Below are 21199 nucleotides of genomic sequence, written 5' to 3'. Positions count from 1 at the left end.
TTTTTTTTTAGGTTTTATATATACATTTGAATAACTAAAAATCATAAATTACTACAACAATATCCTAGAATTCAACTATAATTTATCAAGCTTAGTAACTAAGATGTATTTTACTCTTAAAAAAATATGAAATTTGGAGCAGACTAAAGACACAATCTACCTCATTGAAATCTTGGTTCAAAAGAAAGAAATGGTGCTAACCATATTAGAAAAGCTAAGAAGGCCACTATGGGGACATTCTGATCTTCTGATTGGTTATTCATGTCGTATATAGAAGTGTATATAAGAGAGCATTTCCAAAAATGGAAAGGGGCGGGTGGGGTGCCACTGTGTCTGATTTATTACATGGGCAATATCTTAGCAAATAGAAAAGATAAGAAACTTCTTATTTGATATTCTAACTTGTCAATATCCGTAATTTGAGTTTCTAATTCATACGAAACTTTTGACTTCATGAACATCTAATTTGATCCAGTGCTGCATTCAACAAACCACATGACACACAAAAATCGACACTTATCTATTGTTTTTTTTTAATATTTACTTTTAGAATAAGAAATTGTGTAAGGTATATTACTAAAATTTGAATTATAGTCTACACTTTGATACCACACTTATTGACATAACTTCATGAAATAGTTGGTCAATAAAATTTTGAATGCGAGTCAACAAACGAGATGATATGGTCTTTCGCCTACATGCCGTCTTGAAAGGGTTAACGGGGATTTTTTCCCCACAGTTAGTAATTACTTGCTTCTTTAAATTGTAATTTTTTTGTCATTGCCTTACTTCTTACAAAGAACACCACTGTGTAGATACATAACCTTCTATTTTTAACATTATGGAGACCACACCATGTTTGTATACATTTGATTTTTTTTTTAAAGGAATAAGAAGTATTTGATTCTTAAAGATATTAATCCCAGAGTAATGATGACTTTAAATATTCTATTTTTGTGATTATAATTTTTTTAAATATAGACAGATGCAACATTCACCATCCTTCTAGTTCCCAGAGAAGAAATGGACAGAAACCAGAGCTTATGTCAAGGAAACGAAAATCAGAAGCTAGTGAAGGTACATAGTCAAAAATGTTTAACATATGAATTGATTTCTGGTTAAAGATAATTAAATGTCATGATGATAAGAGTGAGAACTATGATTGAAAGAAGAAGTACAATAAAAGTAACAAATCGTAGCTGGATTGTGTTTGTCTTCTTTTAAATTACATTTATTAGTTTAGTTGTTTGAGTGATTGTTATTAAAATATTATGAAGATCAGAAACTCTAAAAATGTATATAATACAATAGGTTTAGGTGAAAAGAAAACTTTCAATGCAAATATATGGAACTAAAGAGCCGAATGGTATCAATATAATCTTGTTTTAAATTACTAAAACCAATTTATAAAGTTTAGTAGATGGATGCAGCATTTTTCCATTCACTGTGTAGTGAATTCTCAAAACTTGAACCAGTTTGTCTATTGAACTTCAGTTGACTAGTAAATTAGTCTAATGATCACATAAATGAAAATATATATAGCGGCCGTTTTCTTTTCTAGATGGCACCAGCAATTCTCGTAGCCGTAACAGTGTTACAAATACTGAAGAAGGGCTTCTAAACTTCAGAGCTTGTGACAACATCATATTTGAACTGATTCGCCACCCAGAAAGCTGGCCCTTCCTCCGTCCAGTCAGTCGTAATAAGGTGACTAAAACTTTTCTTGTGTATTACACGACTAATGACCACCCTTACATTTATAACAGTGACTAGGAAAGGGATATTATGTGCTACATATTTGATTTCATGATTTCCTCTCGTGTAGGGAAGTGAACTGCGCCAGGGTAGTAAGGTATTGTTAGTTTACACTGTGATTGATCCTAGTCCAACCAATCAGTTTGTGCCACCCTATAAAAGTACAGGCTGTAATAGTATTCCCAGTAGTAGTGTGATTAATGCACTAATAGCTACCAGTACAGAAATGCCACATAATAAACATCTAGAAATTAAGATGGCTAGTGAAAGATTAAACTTTCATGTTTCAGTAGGAGCATTCAGAACAGGGTTTGTGAAAATAATACTGTTGATAATAGAAATAATCAAAAGCTACTCAATGTAACTTTAGGTATGCTTTACTCACACAACATTCTTGTAGGGTTCATTCACTTATCTAGCTCTAAGTAAAGGTGTGAACATTATCTTGAGAACAGTAGGGTACATTAGCATGAAGTGGCCTCGGTGGATGTGTTATTGCTCAAAAGTCGCTGCTTAAATAACCAAACCAAAATGTTAGAATGGGCACTATAAACAATGGGATGAACAAAGCTGGAAGAGGTTTTACTTACAGATGGATCCAAATTTAAGCTTGGCAACAATGTACAATATCTACAGTGAAGGATGCTTGGGGAGGGTGAAAGATTTTATATTTTCTGTAATATTGTCCTGATAATAAAGGAACCATTTAGTTGCAATTACTCATTGTTAGTGACTCCTTATATGTGTACCACCTGTGTTTTCAAGAATTCACAATTTATATTCAACTGAGAAACTTAAGAGCATTTGCAATATACCAACATTGTTGTTTTTAGTATATGTATCCAGAAAAAGTTTATGAATTCTCAATAGATAGCATATTATAGTTTTTGTATTAATTACTGGAAAACTTTTTTAATATCATAAATCCAAAAATTTCTTCTTTTTTTTTTAGGTCTCTGACTATTACACTATCATACAAAATCCAATGGATTTTGGAACCATCAAGACTAAACTGGATGACTTAAAATATAGAGCAAATAAGGAATTTATTGCAGACGTTAACTTGGTGTTTCAAAACTGTGAATGTTACAATGAAAGAGATTCAGAGACTTATCAGGCTGGCGTTGAATTGTCTAAACTGTTCCATTCACTCTTAAAACAGTATTATTTGGAAAACTCTCAAGAAATAAGTACTTTTGAACCGTTAGGTATAAAACAACGAAAGACTAGAAGAATCACTTCTTAGTGATATAAAATATATATAGATGTTTGTGTTTCTTGTGTTCACAAGTCTGTGTAATAATTGCTCATCAGGAACGTATTGTTCTTTTACAAAAATGATTATGTATCTGGCTAACGTAATGTTAATGATACAGTAGGGTTATATATTTTTGTAAAGAAGACTATAGCAATATGATTCATATACATTTTGTTTAATTCAGAAATCTTAGTAATTGTGCTCTGTATGAGTCTTATTTAAGTTCCAGCTGTATTCGTTTTTGTATTAACCATATTAAAGTTTTTTCAAAATACTAGATTCCACATTATTTTTTTGGACCACTGAACTCCTGCGAATACAACAATATTGAGTATGAAGATCAAATTTCTATTAAAACTGCACCTACACATACAATAATAAGGGATAAGTACATCCAAAGTAAATGTAGATTATTCCAAAACATAGTATTGTTGGTAATTACATCATAACTATATATAATTTAGTTCATTTCTGTGGTTATAAAACATGCAAGTACATTATCAATGGATGTGTTTGATAGTGGATTCTGGATCTACTTTTGTGTTTATTAATGTTGTTTTGTCATATTTTTGGTTGTCGGCTTGCCTGATGTTTAGAGTTCTCATTTCACAATCTACAGGTTCAAATCTCTGTCACTAAACATATCCACATTTTGAACCATGGGTGCATTATAATGCAATGGTCAATTCCATTATATGTTGGTAAAAAGAGTTGGTGATAGGTATTGTTGACTAGGTGCTTTCTCTTTAGTCTCTCATTGCTAAATTAGGGGTGGCTAACACCGATAGCCTTCATAAGCTTTACCCAAAATTCAAAATAAACAAAACTGGTTCTTATGATGTTTTCTGTTTGCAAGTTTTGTGGATTTATGGTAGTACAAAACCAGTGGTATTTTTTCTTTAGTAGTTTTTCAACTTTACATTTTTGATTCATTCAGAAGTGGCTTGATGAAAGTTTTATAAATTTAGCTTGTATCTCAAGCATGTCGATGTAACTAATTCAACAAATTCAATTATGTATCTGGTGTTAATATTTGTGCAAGTAAAATTTCGTCGTTTTCTTTAATAAATACACAAAATATATAATTTTGGCAATTTTTTTTTATTTGCTTTGATTAGATAGTGGCCATTTCTTACACGATGCTTACAAGTCGTTAGAATGTTAATTCCATGCATGATCATTACATGTATATCCATTTCAAGAAGTTTCGTTCAAACAATAGGAACTAAAACTGTGTGGCCAGTAGTGATGAGTGTAAGAAACTTCTCAGTGAATATATGTCGAAAGTAACGTCCTGATTAAGCATTTCGATTTGTGATGCAAGGGACAAATGACGCTTTTAAAAACAGCTACCGTAGTAGTGTCAGATAAAACTTGACCATTACTGGTAAAAATCCGATAGTAATACAGTCTAGACAAAAAAATGACCTATTATACGGGATAAGGGCCATCTGTGCATAGTCGTCTGTAGTTTTGAACTGACAGACTAGACGAAAGGAAGCTAAAAGACCTTTGTCATGTCCAGGCTGTTAGACCACTTGACTCGCAATCTGCATGCTCGGCCTTTCAGCCGTGGCGGCGTTATAATGTAACGCTCAATGCCACTACTCGTTGGTAAAGCTGACGGTGGCTGGTGATGACTAGCTGCCTTCCCTCTAGTCTTACACTGCTAAATTAGGGACGGCTAACGCAGATAGTCCTTATGTAGCTTTGCGGGACATTAAAATCAAACCAAATATATTATTTTTATAATAATAGGTTATATGTATTGTGTAGTTTGCGCTATTTAAATGGTTATTAAATAATATAAGAAATAAGGGCAAATGCTCCCAAAATACAGATTTTTTTTACATTTTATCCTTTAAAAGTGCCTAACTGCCTTCAACTTACAATAAAAGTTGCCTCCCAATATTGAAATCATAAGTTATTGGGCACGTTCCCATTGGCAGATAAACGATGAATGTGGGACTGTGTGTGAGGGCATATCTCCACAAATACATACGAGTGAGTAAAAAAAGTGAACATGCGAAAATGAATCAATTTCATGCATTATTACAGCTTACCGGGAGGTTCCCTTTTATGACATAAAAATCAGCAGAAATGGCCACCACTTATAACAGGCTCAAAACGTCTCTGAGGGGGGGCCACGTTAAGCACAAACAATCTTTAGAATATATTTCTTTTAATTTTAAGGTAACTTGCATTAAAAATACAGTTCTTTGAGGTTAGACTTTTTTTTTTGATATACCAGTTATAAATTCTAATTACTCAACAGGAATTTAATTCACGCTAAGCTTCTAGCTATGAGAACAAAATGTGCTTGGTATTACTATTATTACACAATACGTTACTCTATGTTTAAACATTGAGCTGATATCTGTAATAACAAATTAGGATGAAAATAAACAGTTTATAAAAATTGAAGCTTTATACAAGTATTTATATTTACATTCATCGTAAAAATCTCGCGTTCCAAATAAAACACTTTATTAAATCTTTATAATAGATAAATTATTTTGAGCGTTACCTAATACCTTAAAAGCGTTCGGTTTTAAAATATCTATTTTCTCCTAACCATTGTCATTAAGTAGTTTCAAACTTCTCGCTTCCATAATCTACTGTCATGACGATACAGTTGTTCGTATAATGGTAATCTGGGTTATGCTTTCCTTGTTAGTTAACCACTGCGACGTTTTCACATTTACTTAGTTTAACCTTTTAACAGTACCATAAAATCAGTGATAAATGCTTGCTTTCAGCTACTATACAGTAAACACCTTAATTTTAAAGTCTCGTTTTTCAAGGTGGCGACCTCAACTCTGAGCTTCAAGTTTTCTTGTTCTAAGTATGCTGCCCTGATGGCAATTTCATCTTCTTTAGCTCTTCTAGAATCTCTCGATCTTTTGGCAGCTTCATTATTTTTTTTTCTCCTTTCCCAGTATGCTTCATCTTTTTTATCGTCAGTCAGAGACTGACTTCTCTTCCGGAAGGTAAATAGGCTGAGAGGCGTTGTTGACTGGCTATTTTCACTTGAAACTGGGGAATCGGTTGCTGCTATTTTATCGCTGTCTTTGAAGCTATCATTGGAGCTACCATCGACCGTTCTACTTAGAAGAGGCGCTGAGTTTGTACATACAGATGTAGAAATAGTCGTAGTGTGTGTTGTAGTTTCTGATGTGGGGGTCAACACTGCAGAAAAAGTTGACTCACTTGTAGCAACTTTAGAAGTACAGTTCAAGGATTCTGAGGCAGTACAGACTCTAACGGAGTCAGTAGTTGTTCTTTGGTCACTGTTGTCCTTTCTTAAACACTGTTGCCGGGACCCTGATCTACGAGTTTCCTGCGTCTTCTTCATTGCCATCAGCATGTGCTCTCTGAAGTCAAGGTAAGCTTGATCCGAAGCGTTGGGCAGAAAACTTCTTGCAGTTATAGCATCAACAGTCAATGGAAACTGGACAGGATAGTTATAATATCCTTGTAGTGGGTCGTTAGGATAAGCCTTGAACGGTCTAATATATTTGTCCGTTTTTCTGGATTCCGCCACCGTGTTGGGTTGGATTGAAGGAATAGTTGTGTGCAAACGATTAATTACACAATCTTTATCTGGTGACCCATCAAGTTTGGGGCTTAGCTCAACTTCAGAAGGAAACAGACTGTTCGAGGTAGAGGATTGCCCCAAATTTCGTTTTCCACTGAGCGTGGAAGGGGATGATAGAAATAATCCTTGGGCATGATCTGTTTTGGCGGTAAAAGGAACAAACGATTCGGACGTCTCTAACTGCTCGACTGCTTCATTATGGTGTGTTGGAGACAGTGTGAAATTTCGTTCTCGAACTTCAACTGACGGTTCAATGGGGCTTCTAGACTTCTTTGAGAAGTCCAACGGCTGATCGTGCTCCGCAACCCTGTGAAAACCGTCTCTCGACGCTAAATAAGGAATCAAGTAGCCGTCAGGTATTCCGTAATCTGCAGTCACCAGAGGCGGAAACGTCGGAACAGGGTCCGTGTTTGCCATGAGAGTCGTACTGGAGTTGGCTGTGACGGCAGAATGGGCGGTACGGTCTAGCTGGAAAATATGAATAGTCGGCATTTGTCACATTTACTGTCAAGTCTTACAAGTAATAAAACTATAGCTTATGAGCCAAACACTATACACATGTATCTGTATATCCGGTTGTACGCACTTATACCATGTTAGTATTGTATTTTCATCGACCTACGTGTCGCACAACACGTCATGTTATTTTCCACGCCTTAAATAAGTGAAATTTGTTCACTGTTTCACGATAGTCCTTGTAAGTTTTTAGCCCGAGTCTTCATTATGCCCCTCCCATCTCGTGGCACGTCGGGATCGATTGTTACTTAAATCCCCGGAACAAGTATGTCGTATGCTGAGAATAGCAAGTTTTGTGATATAAACGAACGACGTTGTTTATCATTGTGACGAAAATCTATAATATAGCGTAAAAAAGTCAGTACATAGCGAAGTTCAATTTAAATAGCTCTTTATATAGGGGGCGCTGAGGGTAAAACATAAGTGGACTTCAGCGTTGAAATCTCACAACAAATAAACTATTATATACAAAAATGTCCAGTTCCATTAAAATGTTTAAAAAATTACACAAGTAGCATTCTAACTGCCCGAAATCTAATTAATAGACGCGCATGGAAGTTTTGATTGTTAACAAATGACCGAACTTAACCTTATCATGTTTGCATTTCACTATTTTAATAAACATTTACGAATTAACATTTCACAATACATGAAATCCCAAAATACATTGAAACAAACCGCCCTGCAAGTATTAACATGAGCATCTGCCCCCCCCCCCCCCGGAATTTAATTAGAAAATTTATTTGTATAATGTATTAGAAAATAATACTGTTTAAATATAAGGATATAAGTGACGAAATTAGATTTGAATAAATAAGCCATAGCATTGCATTCAAACTTCAAGGCAAATGGTCAGCGCACTTTGATGGCTAAACCTCGCCTGGAATAAATTTTGCTGACGCTCATGAGTATTAAACACAGTCAAGCTTAAACTACGATTAACAGGGAAAATAAGAATATACTTTTGCACGTGATTTAGGCCAGATATGTAGGAGGCGGATTACAAGTGGTTGGGGGGGGGGGAGTATTTGACCGAACGAAACGAGGGAATGTGCAACACAGGTTTACCCATTACGGCCAAGGTCCAAGGCTCGCCTTAGGACCCTGGAAGCTCTGGACTAAATGTTATAAATTTTCCGTCTTTTCCTGAAAGTAAATTTCCAAATTTAATGCATTTTTACCAAGACAGATTTAAAAGGTAGTGGGATTCTCCCCTGCTTCCTGTGCCACTGAATTATGCAAAATATTCATGACAAACAAAGGTGAAATGGGCAGCAACTGCCTAGTTCAGAGCGCCACTCGTAGAGAAAACTTTGGATTAATACAAACGTAGTTCAAGTGTAAAAGAACAAAAGGCGACGTCTTGAAATTATTTCGCCTTCAGGGACCTAACTGATCTACTTTTATAAATTAGACCGCCAAGCTTTTCTCTGGAATAAGCAGTTACTGCCAATCTCAGCTTTGCTGGCCATGATTATTTGAAGAGAGTATGATGGTGGTTAAAAAATATATAAAAACAACAATATAGGTCTCGCTTGTGAACACACCGTGTAATTTTATGTGATCTAACTGGCTAACTAACTTTTCTATTTTAGGTGATTGTTACGGGAAACTTGGACTAAGAATTATGTAAAATGACAAGTTTAAACCTATCCGTAAGAATGTGATTAACCCGAAGGATTCTCGGTAAAGCTGTCTCAGTAGTAATACTAAAGTGAATCAATGGACAAATTATTATTTGGCCCTTCTCTTCCGATTCAAAAATATCCAAAATTCATGTAATCTGTTCTAATCAACCAATCACATTGAATAGCGAGGTGTTGTCTCACAATAATGAATGCATATAAAGCAATCTATCTGACATCCTTATTGTCCATGTCTTTATAGCTTGTATAATGTAGTAAATGAATTTAGCTACAAACATTCGTCTTCAGCATATCGCTACCGACTTATGTTAAGATACTGCCTTCAAAAGGTGCTAACCACTACAAGAAGTGTCTTTACGTAATCAGATTTCAATATTTTAAAAGGGGTTGTGCGGATTGTAATTTTCGCATAAAATAAAACTTTATTACTAATATTTTCAGAGCTTGGGTCTTGTAATATATATAACAAGTCAACTTTTAAGGAAGCGTTTACAGATAAAAGTTACGTGAAACACAAGTAATAATTTGACACTTCTGGGGTAGATAAACATAGAACGATATTTAAGTTAGATACAACTTTTTTTTTACTTGTCTAAAGAAAACTGCCTGTGAAAAAATGAAAACAAACTTAAACTGATCGAAAATGTTTCATACCATAAAAAAAACATGGAAATGCTTAATCCTTAACTATGACTTGTATCATGTCACTTTGTGTAAGTCCTAAACACGAATGTGGGATCACAACTATGAGCCATTTACGGTACAATAAATTAAATCTAGAAGGGCTTAACAAAGCCTTGTATTATATCAGAGTGAGTAAATCCCGAAAAAATCATGCGTATGTCACACCAAATAAAACCTAATAGCTCAAGACGGAATAAAATTACAAGTACCTAAAATATTTTATAAAATAAACTGAACTGCTTTAGTTAGATTGAAATATGACCCCATTAGTATTTAGGTGACCAAACGCAGACTAAAAATTATGAAAAATTTAAACTTACCGTAACACTGTGATTAGTCCGAAAGAATCTCGGTAAAGCTGTATCAGTCGCAACGTATTACCACAGTGAATGGATGGACAAATTGTTATTTGGCCCTTCTTCTCTTCTGATTCGAAAATATGCAAAATTCACGTAATCTGTTCTAATCAACCAATCACATTGTAGCATTGGCCACTTGATCCGTTCTCTGTTATCGTCACACTTCCACGTGAGCATGTCGAGGAAGGGTTACCCTAAGGCCATGTGGGGTCATTTCAACCGTGCAAATCCACTTCCTCGATCTATGGTCTTTTTCTGTAGAACTCCAATTTCTTTCCTCTTGTCCTTTCTCATCTGTAAAGTGAGAGAGGAAACAGATCATCACCCACAGTTTTAATATAAACTAAGATTTAATGTTATGCGACTGAAAAAATTATTACCCCCCCCCCATAAACTTTTTTATTAAACGAGATTAAATCAAAGAAACGCTTAACTGCTGTGTTTATTATGATATCAATAATACTCTGAAAACAATTATAATGAATTATAGTAATTCTAATACTCTCCTGAGCACGATACGTTCAATGTCTCGAGAAAGAACGTCTTAATTCATAAACTAATGAATCTTTTCCTATCAGTTGGTTTTGTGTGAGCCCTGAATTAGCAGTAATGACGAAACGTTGGACAAAATAAATTATAGTTTATCTGGAGTAAATGGTCATTCGTCTTTTGTTTCTTATGCAAATGACAATATTCTTCAATAAGCACTACAAACTATAAACTAAGAAAATGTCAAATTAAGTTCATGCTTACGTTAACGACAGCATTTATCCATTGGTATTACATTATTTTGCCAACTTTTGAATATAAATATTTATATTAGTAAACAAAAAGTGTCTCTTGGAATAGAGGGAGTAAAGTTCAAGTTGAATAACTTTTTAAGTTTAAATACATTAAATTATACGAAAAATAAAACTGTCATCAATTCTTGAAGTGTATTGTTGTAAGGATAAATTTACAAAAGTTATTGAAGCCATTCAAGGCTTGGAGATATCAGGTTTATCCTTACCAATGTGTACACTTAGTCTGTTTTACGATTGTGATGTAATTATTTTAATTAAAATAACCGAGGAAGATGACTAACCAGCAGTATGTGAGATTTAAATACAAAGTGTAATGTGAAAAATTTAATCATAAAAGTAAACAGATGATTAAATAACGCGAACAACATCTAGGAAATTAACAAAACAAACAGATACATTTTTTCAAGACAAAGTGTGCTTCTCTTGTTGCAACATACGACACAAATTGTGCTTTCTTTTGTAAAGTGATAAATATGAAAGAATTAACAACAATCTTACAATAATCTACTGATGTCAAGTCAATTTAATCAATGAGTCATTATTAAAACTTGAAATCACTTCGTCTATAGTATACATTAACTACAAACTAAGCTACGCAATTAAATTTTATATTTATAATTTTTTTTTAGATTACATTAGAATAAATTAAAGAAACACTTTTAACCACTACGCTTATGTCCCACTTAAGTATGCTCTCTTGATGCTCAAGAAGCTAGGGTTATTAACTCGCACTGTCTGATTGGTTTACATCTCATTTCACTTTAATTTCAGCTCTATAAACTCAATACGAATAATAAACTTAGAGCGAATTAATGCATTTCTTGGTGTTAAATACTACAGATAAATCTAGGCGTGTCTACTTACCTATGTAAATATAAATGGTGTGCATGTAATTAATGTAGAGTATAGAATACAATTTAAAACTAATAATTTTGTTTTTGTAGTATTCTTCAAAGCATTACACTGCATTAGTATTAGTTTAAATATAAGCAATAAATACTGGAGTAACAAAAATGTTTAGACTAAAACTCAAAGGCATTCTGCCCACTTTAAATTGTTGTTGATATTACTGTTAGTGGTTTGGTTTATTCGGTATATATGCATGAACACGTGTATATATATACATATATATTCGTATATGTGCTTAAAGAAAAAACGTTTAAAATTAATTTTCACTTATTATGTTTTATCATTTCATTCTGTTCCACCTTTACTGTTTTACTCAGAATGTGTTTGCCCCCCAGTGGCACAACGGTATGTCTGCGAAATTACAACGCTAAAAACCGGGTTTCGATACTCGTGGTGGGCAGAGCACAGATAGCCCATTGTGTAGCTTTGTGCTTAATTACAAACAAAACCACAAAAAACCACAGAATGTGTTATTATATTGGGCAACAATGAAAGACTTGCGCGTGAACAAGCCGTGTAATTTTGTGTGATCTAACTGGCTTAATAACTGTTCTGTTTAAGGTGATTGTTACAGGAAAACGCTGGATGATAAACTAAACACTTACTAAACTACTGCATTAATAGGTTTCTGAAAAAATAACATAAAATCAGTCAACTGGTTTTATGCCGTACACTTATATTTTTACTACACGATCACCTCTTTCAACGAATAGTATAATCTTGCCGCCTCTTAGGACTATCCTGAAAATTCTCAACATTTATCTCAAGATATACAAAAGTCGTTTAAAACCGAGGGATATTCAGAGCAGAAATTAAAACATTTTTTTTACTCTTCCACCTCCATTAAAGCCCACAGTGGCAAGTCTGAAAACTTATAATGCTAAAAACCAGGTTTCAGTACCCATTGTAAGCAAAACACAGATATCCCATTGGGTAGCTTTGAGCCTAATAAAACAAACAAACCTTCAGTGAAATATGAAATTATGTGTCTAAAGTTGAAAAAAAACTCTCACATAATACATGTCAACGAACCAAAATATAAATAATTTCATTTTAGTTTCTTGACTGCATTTTTGGCCGTGCAAGGCCAGGTGGCTACGACGCTCGACTCCCAAACTGAGGGTCGCGGGTTCGAATCCCCGTCACACCAAACATCCTCGCCCTTTCAGCCGTGGGGGCGTTATAAATTGACTATTCGTTGGTAAATGAGTAGCCCAAGAGTTAGCGGTGGGTGGTGATGACTAGCTGCCTTCCCTCTAGTCTTATTAAATTAGGGACGGCTAGCGCAGATAGCCCTCGTGTAGCTTTGCGCGAAATTCATAACAAACAAACTGCATTTTCAACTGTCTACTTATTCAATGATATAAAAAATAAACTAGATAAAATCAAAACCTTTGTGATTACAGTTATTTGGACAAATGGACTGGGAAGCTAATTTCTTTTCGATGGTTCGTATATACATAAATACAAATGTTAAACTCCTGACTTTTCCCATCTTCTCGTTGAAAAATATGGTTCATGGAATCAGTTATTTTTACGTAAACATTGGCCTTTTGTGTTATTGAAAACTTGTAGTTTTTACGATGTTCTTCCTTTTCGCCTTGTCAGGGTAGAGATGCATCTCTGTTCTTTTTAATCGAAACACATAAAACCAGTAATCAATATAAAATAGTAATTTAGCTATGATATTTGTTTTAATAACATATTACCACATTATTATTAAGTTACACCAAGACACTAGATTCAATAAACTTGACACTGTAAAATGAAAATAAAAGTTGACTTAATAAAAACCTCTGATTTGGTTTTTGGTTTTGATCTCTCCTCCTCCCTGCATATATTAAGCCAAGTCTGTGCTAGTTAATTTGCTTATATGACAGCCAAGTCTGTGCTAGTTAATCTGCTTATATGAGAGCCAAGTCTGTGCTAGTTAATCTGTTTATATGATAGCCAAGTCTGTGCTAGTGAATCTGTTTATATGAAAAGCCAAGTCTGTGCTAGTTAAAGGATAAATATAACTCTGAAAAAGGGAAAAAATCATGAGAAAAAACTGTTTCTCTTCCTTTAATTTGTTTTTTGAGGTACGCCATATAACTAACCAGGCTCGCAGGTGGCGGTTGTTTTTCAGCTTTCTTCCAGCTGCTACTTACAATAATAGTACGCATATAAAAATGTCTATTTTTAGAAATACTTTAAACCGGCTTCCCGTCAGGGAAACTCTAGGTTAAGGATGTCGAGAGCTAGAAGACAGATAAACAGAACTTGAATGTTATCTCACGAAAGAAACCGTTCTTTCTATTGCACTGACAAAACTCCTAATTTTGTAAAATGTGTAGAAAAGGAATGAAGTTATTCACGTTCATATTCCAATTGAATTTTACTTTTTACTGTATTTTAAAACTTGAAGTATGTCTTTGACACTTTGACTTATGCTTAATTTTGCTCAGTAATTTTCTGGAAGGTAAAACAAAATATACTTTGTTATTCTACAGGTAATATTCACAACTCCATACCATTAAAACTATTTTAACTTTTCTCTTACCTCACAAGCATTTATTATTTTGTTTTAAACAATTTGAATTATTAAAAGCTAATAAATTAGTTTTTTATCAATAATAACTGATTTATTAGGGAATAAGAGAGGGATGTGTTTTTTGGTTTGGATTTCTTGCAAAGCTAAACGAGGGCTATCTGCGCTAGCCGTCCCTAATTTAGCAGTGTAAGATTAAAGAGAAGGCAGCTAGTCATCAACCACCGCCAACTCTTGGACTACTCTTTTACAACTAATAGTGGGATTGACCGCAACTGTATAACGTCCTTACGGCTGAAAGGGCGAGCATGTTTGGTGGGACGGGGATTCGAACCAGCGACTCTCAGATTTCAAGTCAAGCTCCTTAACCACCTAGCCATGACGGGCCGTAATGAAGGGAAATATATAAACTAGTGCTATAAAGATGAGGGGGGTATTCAACATCGTCAAAACTCTGAAACCAGAATCAAGTGTAGTTAAAATATGGCAGAATAAAATATCCATGTTAGTGGACCTTAATTTCTAATTAAACTTGAATTGGTGCTGTGCACGCTACCGCGAGAGACAAAAAGCAGTCTTTGCAAAGATGTCGTTCTCTGCTATTTAGAAACATGTCCAGACAATTTATTAAAGAGATATTATTACAAAAGTTGTTCAATAATTCAGGTGAAAAAGGAAAAGTGTAGTTCCGCATAATGAGTGTGTCGAATTACGATAATCGGATAATGTACGGACATTTAATTTTTAAAAATATTTCAAATTTCAAATGTTTTTTCCACCATACCAATTCAATATTAGTTTTATTCAAGCAGAAGATACACCAGTAAAATTATGGCTTTAAGTACAAACATAAGAGGCAAAAAAAAACAAAAAAACGACCAAATCGTAAAACCACTTCCCATATGCTGATAGCCAGAGTTGTACGTAAGGCTTATGCATCTATAATATTTATTGTTCTAATGTTTGTTATTAAAAATCACACAAATATGCGATCACATTCGTGTTATGTAATGGTCACATGAATGAAAACCAGGGTTTGGTAATTCATATATATTGAACTTTTCAGGTGGGCGTTTTTCCATAAAATTGAACAGTTCAATATTGCAATTAAGTTCGTTGACCTTTACATCTTTCACCCCAACCTTATGCAAGATTCTGAATACAACCACAAAAGCATTGTTGAGATGACCATTCGCTGAACTTGAAAATTACTGCTAGGGTCAACAGCAAATAACGGATCACAGGGGGTGAATAACCTAACGTCCAGCTGTGTTGCAACCAGGTGTTTCTTATTGCACCTTTACCTTATATTACCATGAACAGATGACGATAAAATTGTACTAGAATTACCTCTGAAAATATTAAATGTAAGATTAGCTGCATGAACCTCGAAGTTACAAATTATTACGTAATGTACACCATTCTCATCGGTTTAAGTAAAGAATCCAGGCGTTTATAGTAGCAGCTTCCGACAAGTTATACGTTTAGAGACATCCACGTATGCAGATATCACTCATTGTCCAGGAAGGAGACCAAACAATGTGTCCATTAACATAGACGACCGAAATTGTATTTCTTAATATTTCTCTACAGTACTTAGCATTACTGTTGAAAACTCTTTAAAAACATATTTGTCCTAATATTATTGATCGTTAGTTCCGATGGAAAATAATACACAGCTATTTGTTGAGGGTGTTTATAGACTTTAACCCAACATTGTTCATAAAGCAAAGAGCATAATCGTTTATAACATGTAAATAATGTAACTGATGAAAATTCTGTGAAAACTGTAAATAATGGCATTTTTGGTTGTTTTTTTTTTAACTGTGGTCTCTTATGTGTTATCACTTGGAATCAAACTTGATAATCACATAGTTACAGCCATATGGCGCTAAAAATTGAAGGTACGTTTACACTGATATTGTGCTTGAAAGTAAGAACGGACTGTTTTCTTCTCTCTCTCTCTCTTTTTTGTGGTCTGGAGGTGAGGATCTGTGATAGAATTTAGTTCGAAAAGGTACTATTACTATTCCTTCAAAGGAAATCTGGCATAAGAGCCACTACATTAATTGGTAAACATGGCAAACGTTAGTCAGTCTTGTTGATCAATAAATTAATAATATTGCACAAGGCTTGAGTGTTTTCCACACCCTGATTTCTACATTCCCCCGAAAAATAATCAGATTAAAACGACATATATATATATCTTGCCTTGAGTATCACATCGTCACACTGTTTCTCAGTTATTAAAAGCAGGTTGAGCCGAGCGCCGTTTCCACGCTAGTGTTAAAAGATAGAAAATCGAATCTAAAATTATTTATACGATAGATTACTAAGAGATCAAACTATTATATTGCTCCATTGTTTTCATATACAATTATTTCAACTGATCTACGTCAAAATACCTGACTGTTTCAATACAGCCCAACTGAGACCTATAAGAAATGTTTTATTCATTGATAAGATGAACTGTATAAAATCTACTATAGTACTAGGATCAATAACTTAACTTGCATTTGACACATAAAGAGTGAATCAGCCATACGCCAGGCGTGGTTGAATGTAGCTAGCGTGTCCAGACTATAAATCCCAAGGTTCAAAGTTCGCATCCCATTGCGGCAAAAAAGCGATTCGAACATTGGAGTCATAAGCAGGCTGCAAGATTAATAGTTTAAACCTGGTATTTGGTCAGATAAGAGTAACCCAAGAGTTGGCGGATGGTGCTACTGACAAGCTGCCTTCCCTCTAGTCTATTATTTCAAAATTAGGGAATGTTGTGCGTAAATACACATTGTACAGCTTAGTGCAAAATTCTAAAACAAACGAAGTGTAAAAAGGACATTTCTTTTTGTATAAGCATAGTATTATTATTATTTATGAGAATAATATATTTATGGTTTGTTGTGAATGAAAAATTTAAAACTAAGTCATGAAAACTTAAAATAGATTATATCTATTGTTATTATTTTCCGACCGTAGCAATTAATTTAAATTTAAGCAAAATTGTAGGATTAATGAAAATAAATTCCCGATCTGTTTACTTCGTTAATACTGTTTCTTCCATAATTTATAAACGTGTAATTTAACTGCGCTTTTCTTTTAAAATTATTAATCGCTTTCATGAATGGTTTAGTTGAAAAAGTGATTTGTTTATATTTTAACAGTAAAATGTACCTTCAATGACAGCGCTTCTACTCGCCTTAGATTTCTTTAAAAAATTATGCAGCCATTTATCTACACATCTATCATTCTCTCATTGAAATGATACAAAAATCTTAATACTTCCAATATTTCAAATTGAGAAATGTATTCTTTACTTTTCGTTTCAATCCTCTAAACTCAGATAGATATTTGAGGTTAATTAATGTCCGTGTGGGCAGACTGGCTAATTTATCATAACTTTTTAAATTATTAATTAAACACTTATAAAAATCGGCTCATAGCTCACAAAGAGGTCTTAATATACCGAAGGGTTTATTTGTTTTAAGCACAAAACTACAGAATGGGCTATCCGCGGTGTGCTCACAGCGGGTATCCAACCCCTATTTCAGCGTTATAAACCATAGCTTACCATTTAGATAAAACTGAAGATTAAATCTGCATATTGTGATATAACCATTTTAAAGATCTGTATGTCAGAAAAACTGAACATTAGCGGACTCAAATGAATTTAACAAACTGTACCTTTGAATATCCTATTCCTCTTTGTGTGTATATACAAAACAATGACAGTCTTTTTTTAGATATTTCCTTTTTTAGACGTGTAACAAGAAATATATATATAATATGCTTTTATTAAACGTATTTTAATATTAAAATATCATTTAATTTTAATTTTTCTTTATTTTTCAAGATATATTAGATTTTCATACCACTGCAGGAAGTATCTACGTATTCAGGTGTTGAGACATCTAGTTTAACGCCTGAAGGTAGAAATTATTGAGGTAATTTAACGCTCAAACCTAAGAACAGAAGGTGGAGTTTACTTGGCTATTTGGTACTCAAGCTTAATGACAGAAGGTAGAAATTACTGAAGTACTTGGCATTTAAGCCTAATGCAGAAGTGAAGATTACTTAAATATGAAGTACTCAAACTTAATGGCTATGGACATTACTGGGGAATTTGGTGCTCAAACGTAATGGCAGAAAGTGGATATTAGTGAGATAGTTGGTGCTTAAACTCAATGGTTCAAGTTTAAGGTAACTGATGTATTTAATAGTATTACTCAAACTTACTAGCATAAGTTGAAGATTACCGAGATATTTAGTGCTCAAGTTTAACAATACAAGGAGTTTACTGATGCTTTTAATGCACGAGTTTAATGGTAGAAAATAGAATATATTTAACTTTACAAATATGTAAAAGAAAAGACTAAGAACATGAATGAAAAGTAGAACAAAATACTTTAAAAGTTGACATTCAAACCCACTGAATGGGCAATAATAAAAGTTTCAGCGCTATATCACGGTAAAATCATCCCACATAATTGGCCTCATTGTGACAATTTAAAATTTCTGGTGTAGTAAGGACACCTTTAGCATGGATGAATCTATACCTATATAAGCAATAGTCAAAGAGCCCACATTATGAAGAGACAACTTTTATTAAAAATTCAAGAATGTTATGACTTAAGCCAATTAATTGTTGCTATGTGGAGCTAGGAAACAATTCGTTATGTTTGATATTATTTTTTGTTAGTTTTGCACAAGAACAGACCACTAGATACATTTAAAAAAACGATAACTGTAAAATAGATATGTATAATGTATCTCTAAGGTAGAATACAGTGAAGAAAATTTATATTACTACTTTCACCGGAAATATTTACAATATTTTTCAGCATATCGACAGGGGGTCTACTGACACATGGTTCGTATTAGGCTTAACAAATTTCTCGTGGCGTGTTTCTATCTCAACTGTCTGGAGCAGGAAGTGGTCACGGTGGAGATTACAGGAGGTGCGACAACTAGTTGCTGTAACTCTGATGGTTGAATTAGTCTATTCCTTACACTCAGTAATCGCTACTAAATAGTACCAGATGTAAGAAAGTAAAGAGTGACGTGTAAGAGCTGAAAGAATGGTATGCAGTATCTCTACGATTTGTAAACAGATGGAAACTATACACGATTGTTGTTACGGGCGATATGGGAATACACTGTCGAGATTCGAAAGGTTTTCAAAAACACACACACACACACACACACACACACACACACACACACACACACATATATATATACATACCAACCAAATACTTATGTTAATATTCCATATTTATCTTTTATTTTGTTTTTTTCATGTCTGATTATTGCTGTTGTAGAAGATTAGGCTTTGTTATTTGTTTTCCAGGTGGGTTTTCAACATTCTAATGTCTTTCGTTTTTCTTAATGTAGAAATGTAAATTGGACCATCTGTACTTTTTAACGACAATTAAAGTTTTCAAAAACAATATTATGATGAATTAGTACAGTATTTTCCTCATTACCAAACCAGCTTTCAAAATTTTGACTTTTTCATCTCGATTTTATATGTTTAGTTTCGATATTTACTTGTTTTTTTGCCCAAGATCCTTGTTCTAATCCGTCAGATCCGCTCGTGCTTAAGTTTCTTATTCAATCGGAAGCTATAAACTTGTATTTTTTGTTAATTTTCGGTTCTGAAACTACACCTTTTAGTGTACATTTTCAGTGTTAAATATTTGGCTTATCATACTGGTTGTCAAACTAACTCGATCATTATGACATTCCATATATTTGGTTTCTTATATTTAAGAAAATGTGGATTTTTTGACACCCTCTATCTGCAGTTATTAGTGAAGTCGCGAAGAAGAAGAAACAATTAAAAACTACTCAGTTTAAACTACTAGTTTAACTGTCATTTACAGAAGAATAGTGAAATTCGTTGTTGTTTCTTATGCAGGTAAAGTACGTAAAATCAACTCCTTTTTGTGGTGAAAACTATTTGACAAGTTGTAAAATTTTGTTTTAAGTCTTTACCAAATACTGCAAACAAATATATTTAAAACTTTATTTTTTCATAGAAGTTTAGAGTTAAACCACTAAATATTTTTCGATGCTTGATAAAATGACTATACCTTCTGTCTAATTAAGGTTCCTTTGATTAAGAGAATAAAATGAAACTTCGAAAGAAACAAAATATATCCATTATTTTATAGGCGGAAGAAGCAAACGTTGCCTGGAGTGTTAAACTGCATGCGAGATCGAACATGGTAATTCTATGGGAATAAGGGGGCATGATCCCCAGAAAATGTGGCATTTACAAATTTGAAAGGGAGCAGTCCCTAAAATGTATATGGTAAAACAAGGACATGTAGCGTATGGCAGCGTTAAAATTATTAACTGGTATCAGCTTGCCCTCACCAGGCGTAGACATGGGAGCGTTAACCTCCCCCCTTCTGCGCCTGTGATTTTGACTATGTTGGCATGGAAGCTTTAGAAAATTAGACTACAAAACAAACGACACTTCATTTTTCTATGAAACAAAATTTATTAAGGTTTGTTCTGAGATTTAGGGACGTATTTTATTAGCCTGCAATATCAGCATAGCTAACAACAACAAAAACTTTATTAAATTATTCAGACGTTTTATGGTCGATGAGGACTTTAGTTTGGATAATTCAAACTTTAAATCACTAGAACGTCTAGCAATGTTGTCGTTAAGTTAGTCTCTCTATTATTATGTATAAAGCATAGATTGCCATTATTATGTTTTCATCCTAACACGAAGGTAACGCCCTATACTTAACTAACGAGAAAGTATTGTCGCACAGCCGACGCATTCCCACCAGCGCGCCAATGCAAGTTTCTTTGAAATAAACGCAACAAGCATGGATCACCAATAGTGAGACTGCGTGAGTTTACTAAAATCGAACCAAGTTTTCTGACACAAACTAACCTTTGTCTCTCACTGCCACGTGACTATTCTGTTCTGGTGTCAACTTGATTTATCGGGGAATTACACTTTATCCAAAAAGAAAACTACCGTACCTAATGGGGGGTCGCTGTTGACTAGATGGTGTCACCAAGGTGATAGTTTTCTGTATTGGGTCACGTTTCATGGCGTCGATATAAAACGCTATTGACCGAATTGTCTGACAAGACGTACACAATAACGCCCCTT

At 33.9% G+C, this 21199-nt stretch overlaps 2 protein-coding genes across 2 annotated transcripts in view; one reads left to right on the top strand and one right to left on the bottom strand.

Moving 5' to 3' along the window:
- The window catches only part of LOC106458274 (bromodomain adjacent to zinc finger domain protein 1A-like), a 33560-nt gene extending 30324 nt beyond the window's left edge, over nt 1–3236 (top strand). Inside the window, exons 18-20 of the mRNA XM_022384446.1 lie at nt 982–1077; nt 1562–1707; nt 2708–3236. Coding sequence (XP_022240154.1) covers nt 982–1077; nt 1562–1707; nt 2708–3001 — 536 coding nt within the window. The 3' untranslated portion in view covers nt 3002–3236. The remainder of the gene's footprint in view (nt 1–981; nt 1078–1561; nt 1708–2707) is intronic.
- Nucleotides 1–7441, bottom strand: part of LOC106458273 — a 17182-nt gene extending 9741 nt beyond the window's left edge. Inside the window, exon 1 of the mRNA XM_013917761.2 lies at nt 5077–7441. Within this exon, the coding sequence (XP_013773215.1) occupies nt 5769–7103 (1335 nt within the window). The 5' untranslated portion in view covers nt 7104–7441 and the 3' untranslated portion in view covers nt 5077–5768. The remainder of the gene's footprint in view (nt 1–5076) is intronic.
- Between the last annotated feature and the right edge of the window lie 13758 nt (nt 7442–21199).

This window comes from Limulus polyphemus, unplaced genomic scaffold, assembly GCF_000517525.1.
Source record: "Limulus polyphemus unplaced genomic scaffold, Limulus_polyphemus-2.1.2 Scaffold438, whole genome shotgun sequence".
In the NCBI taxonomy this organism is placed as follows: Eukaryota; Metazoa; Arthropoda; class Merostomata; order Xiphosura; family Limulidae; genus Limulus; species Limulus polyphemus.
This window is presented reverse-complemented; position numbering and strand designations above follow the sequence as displayed.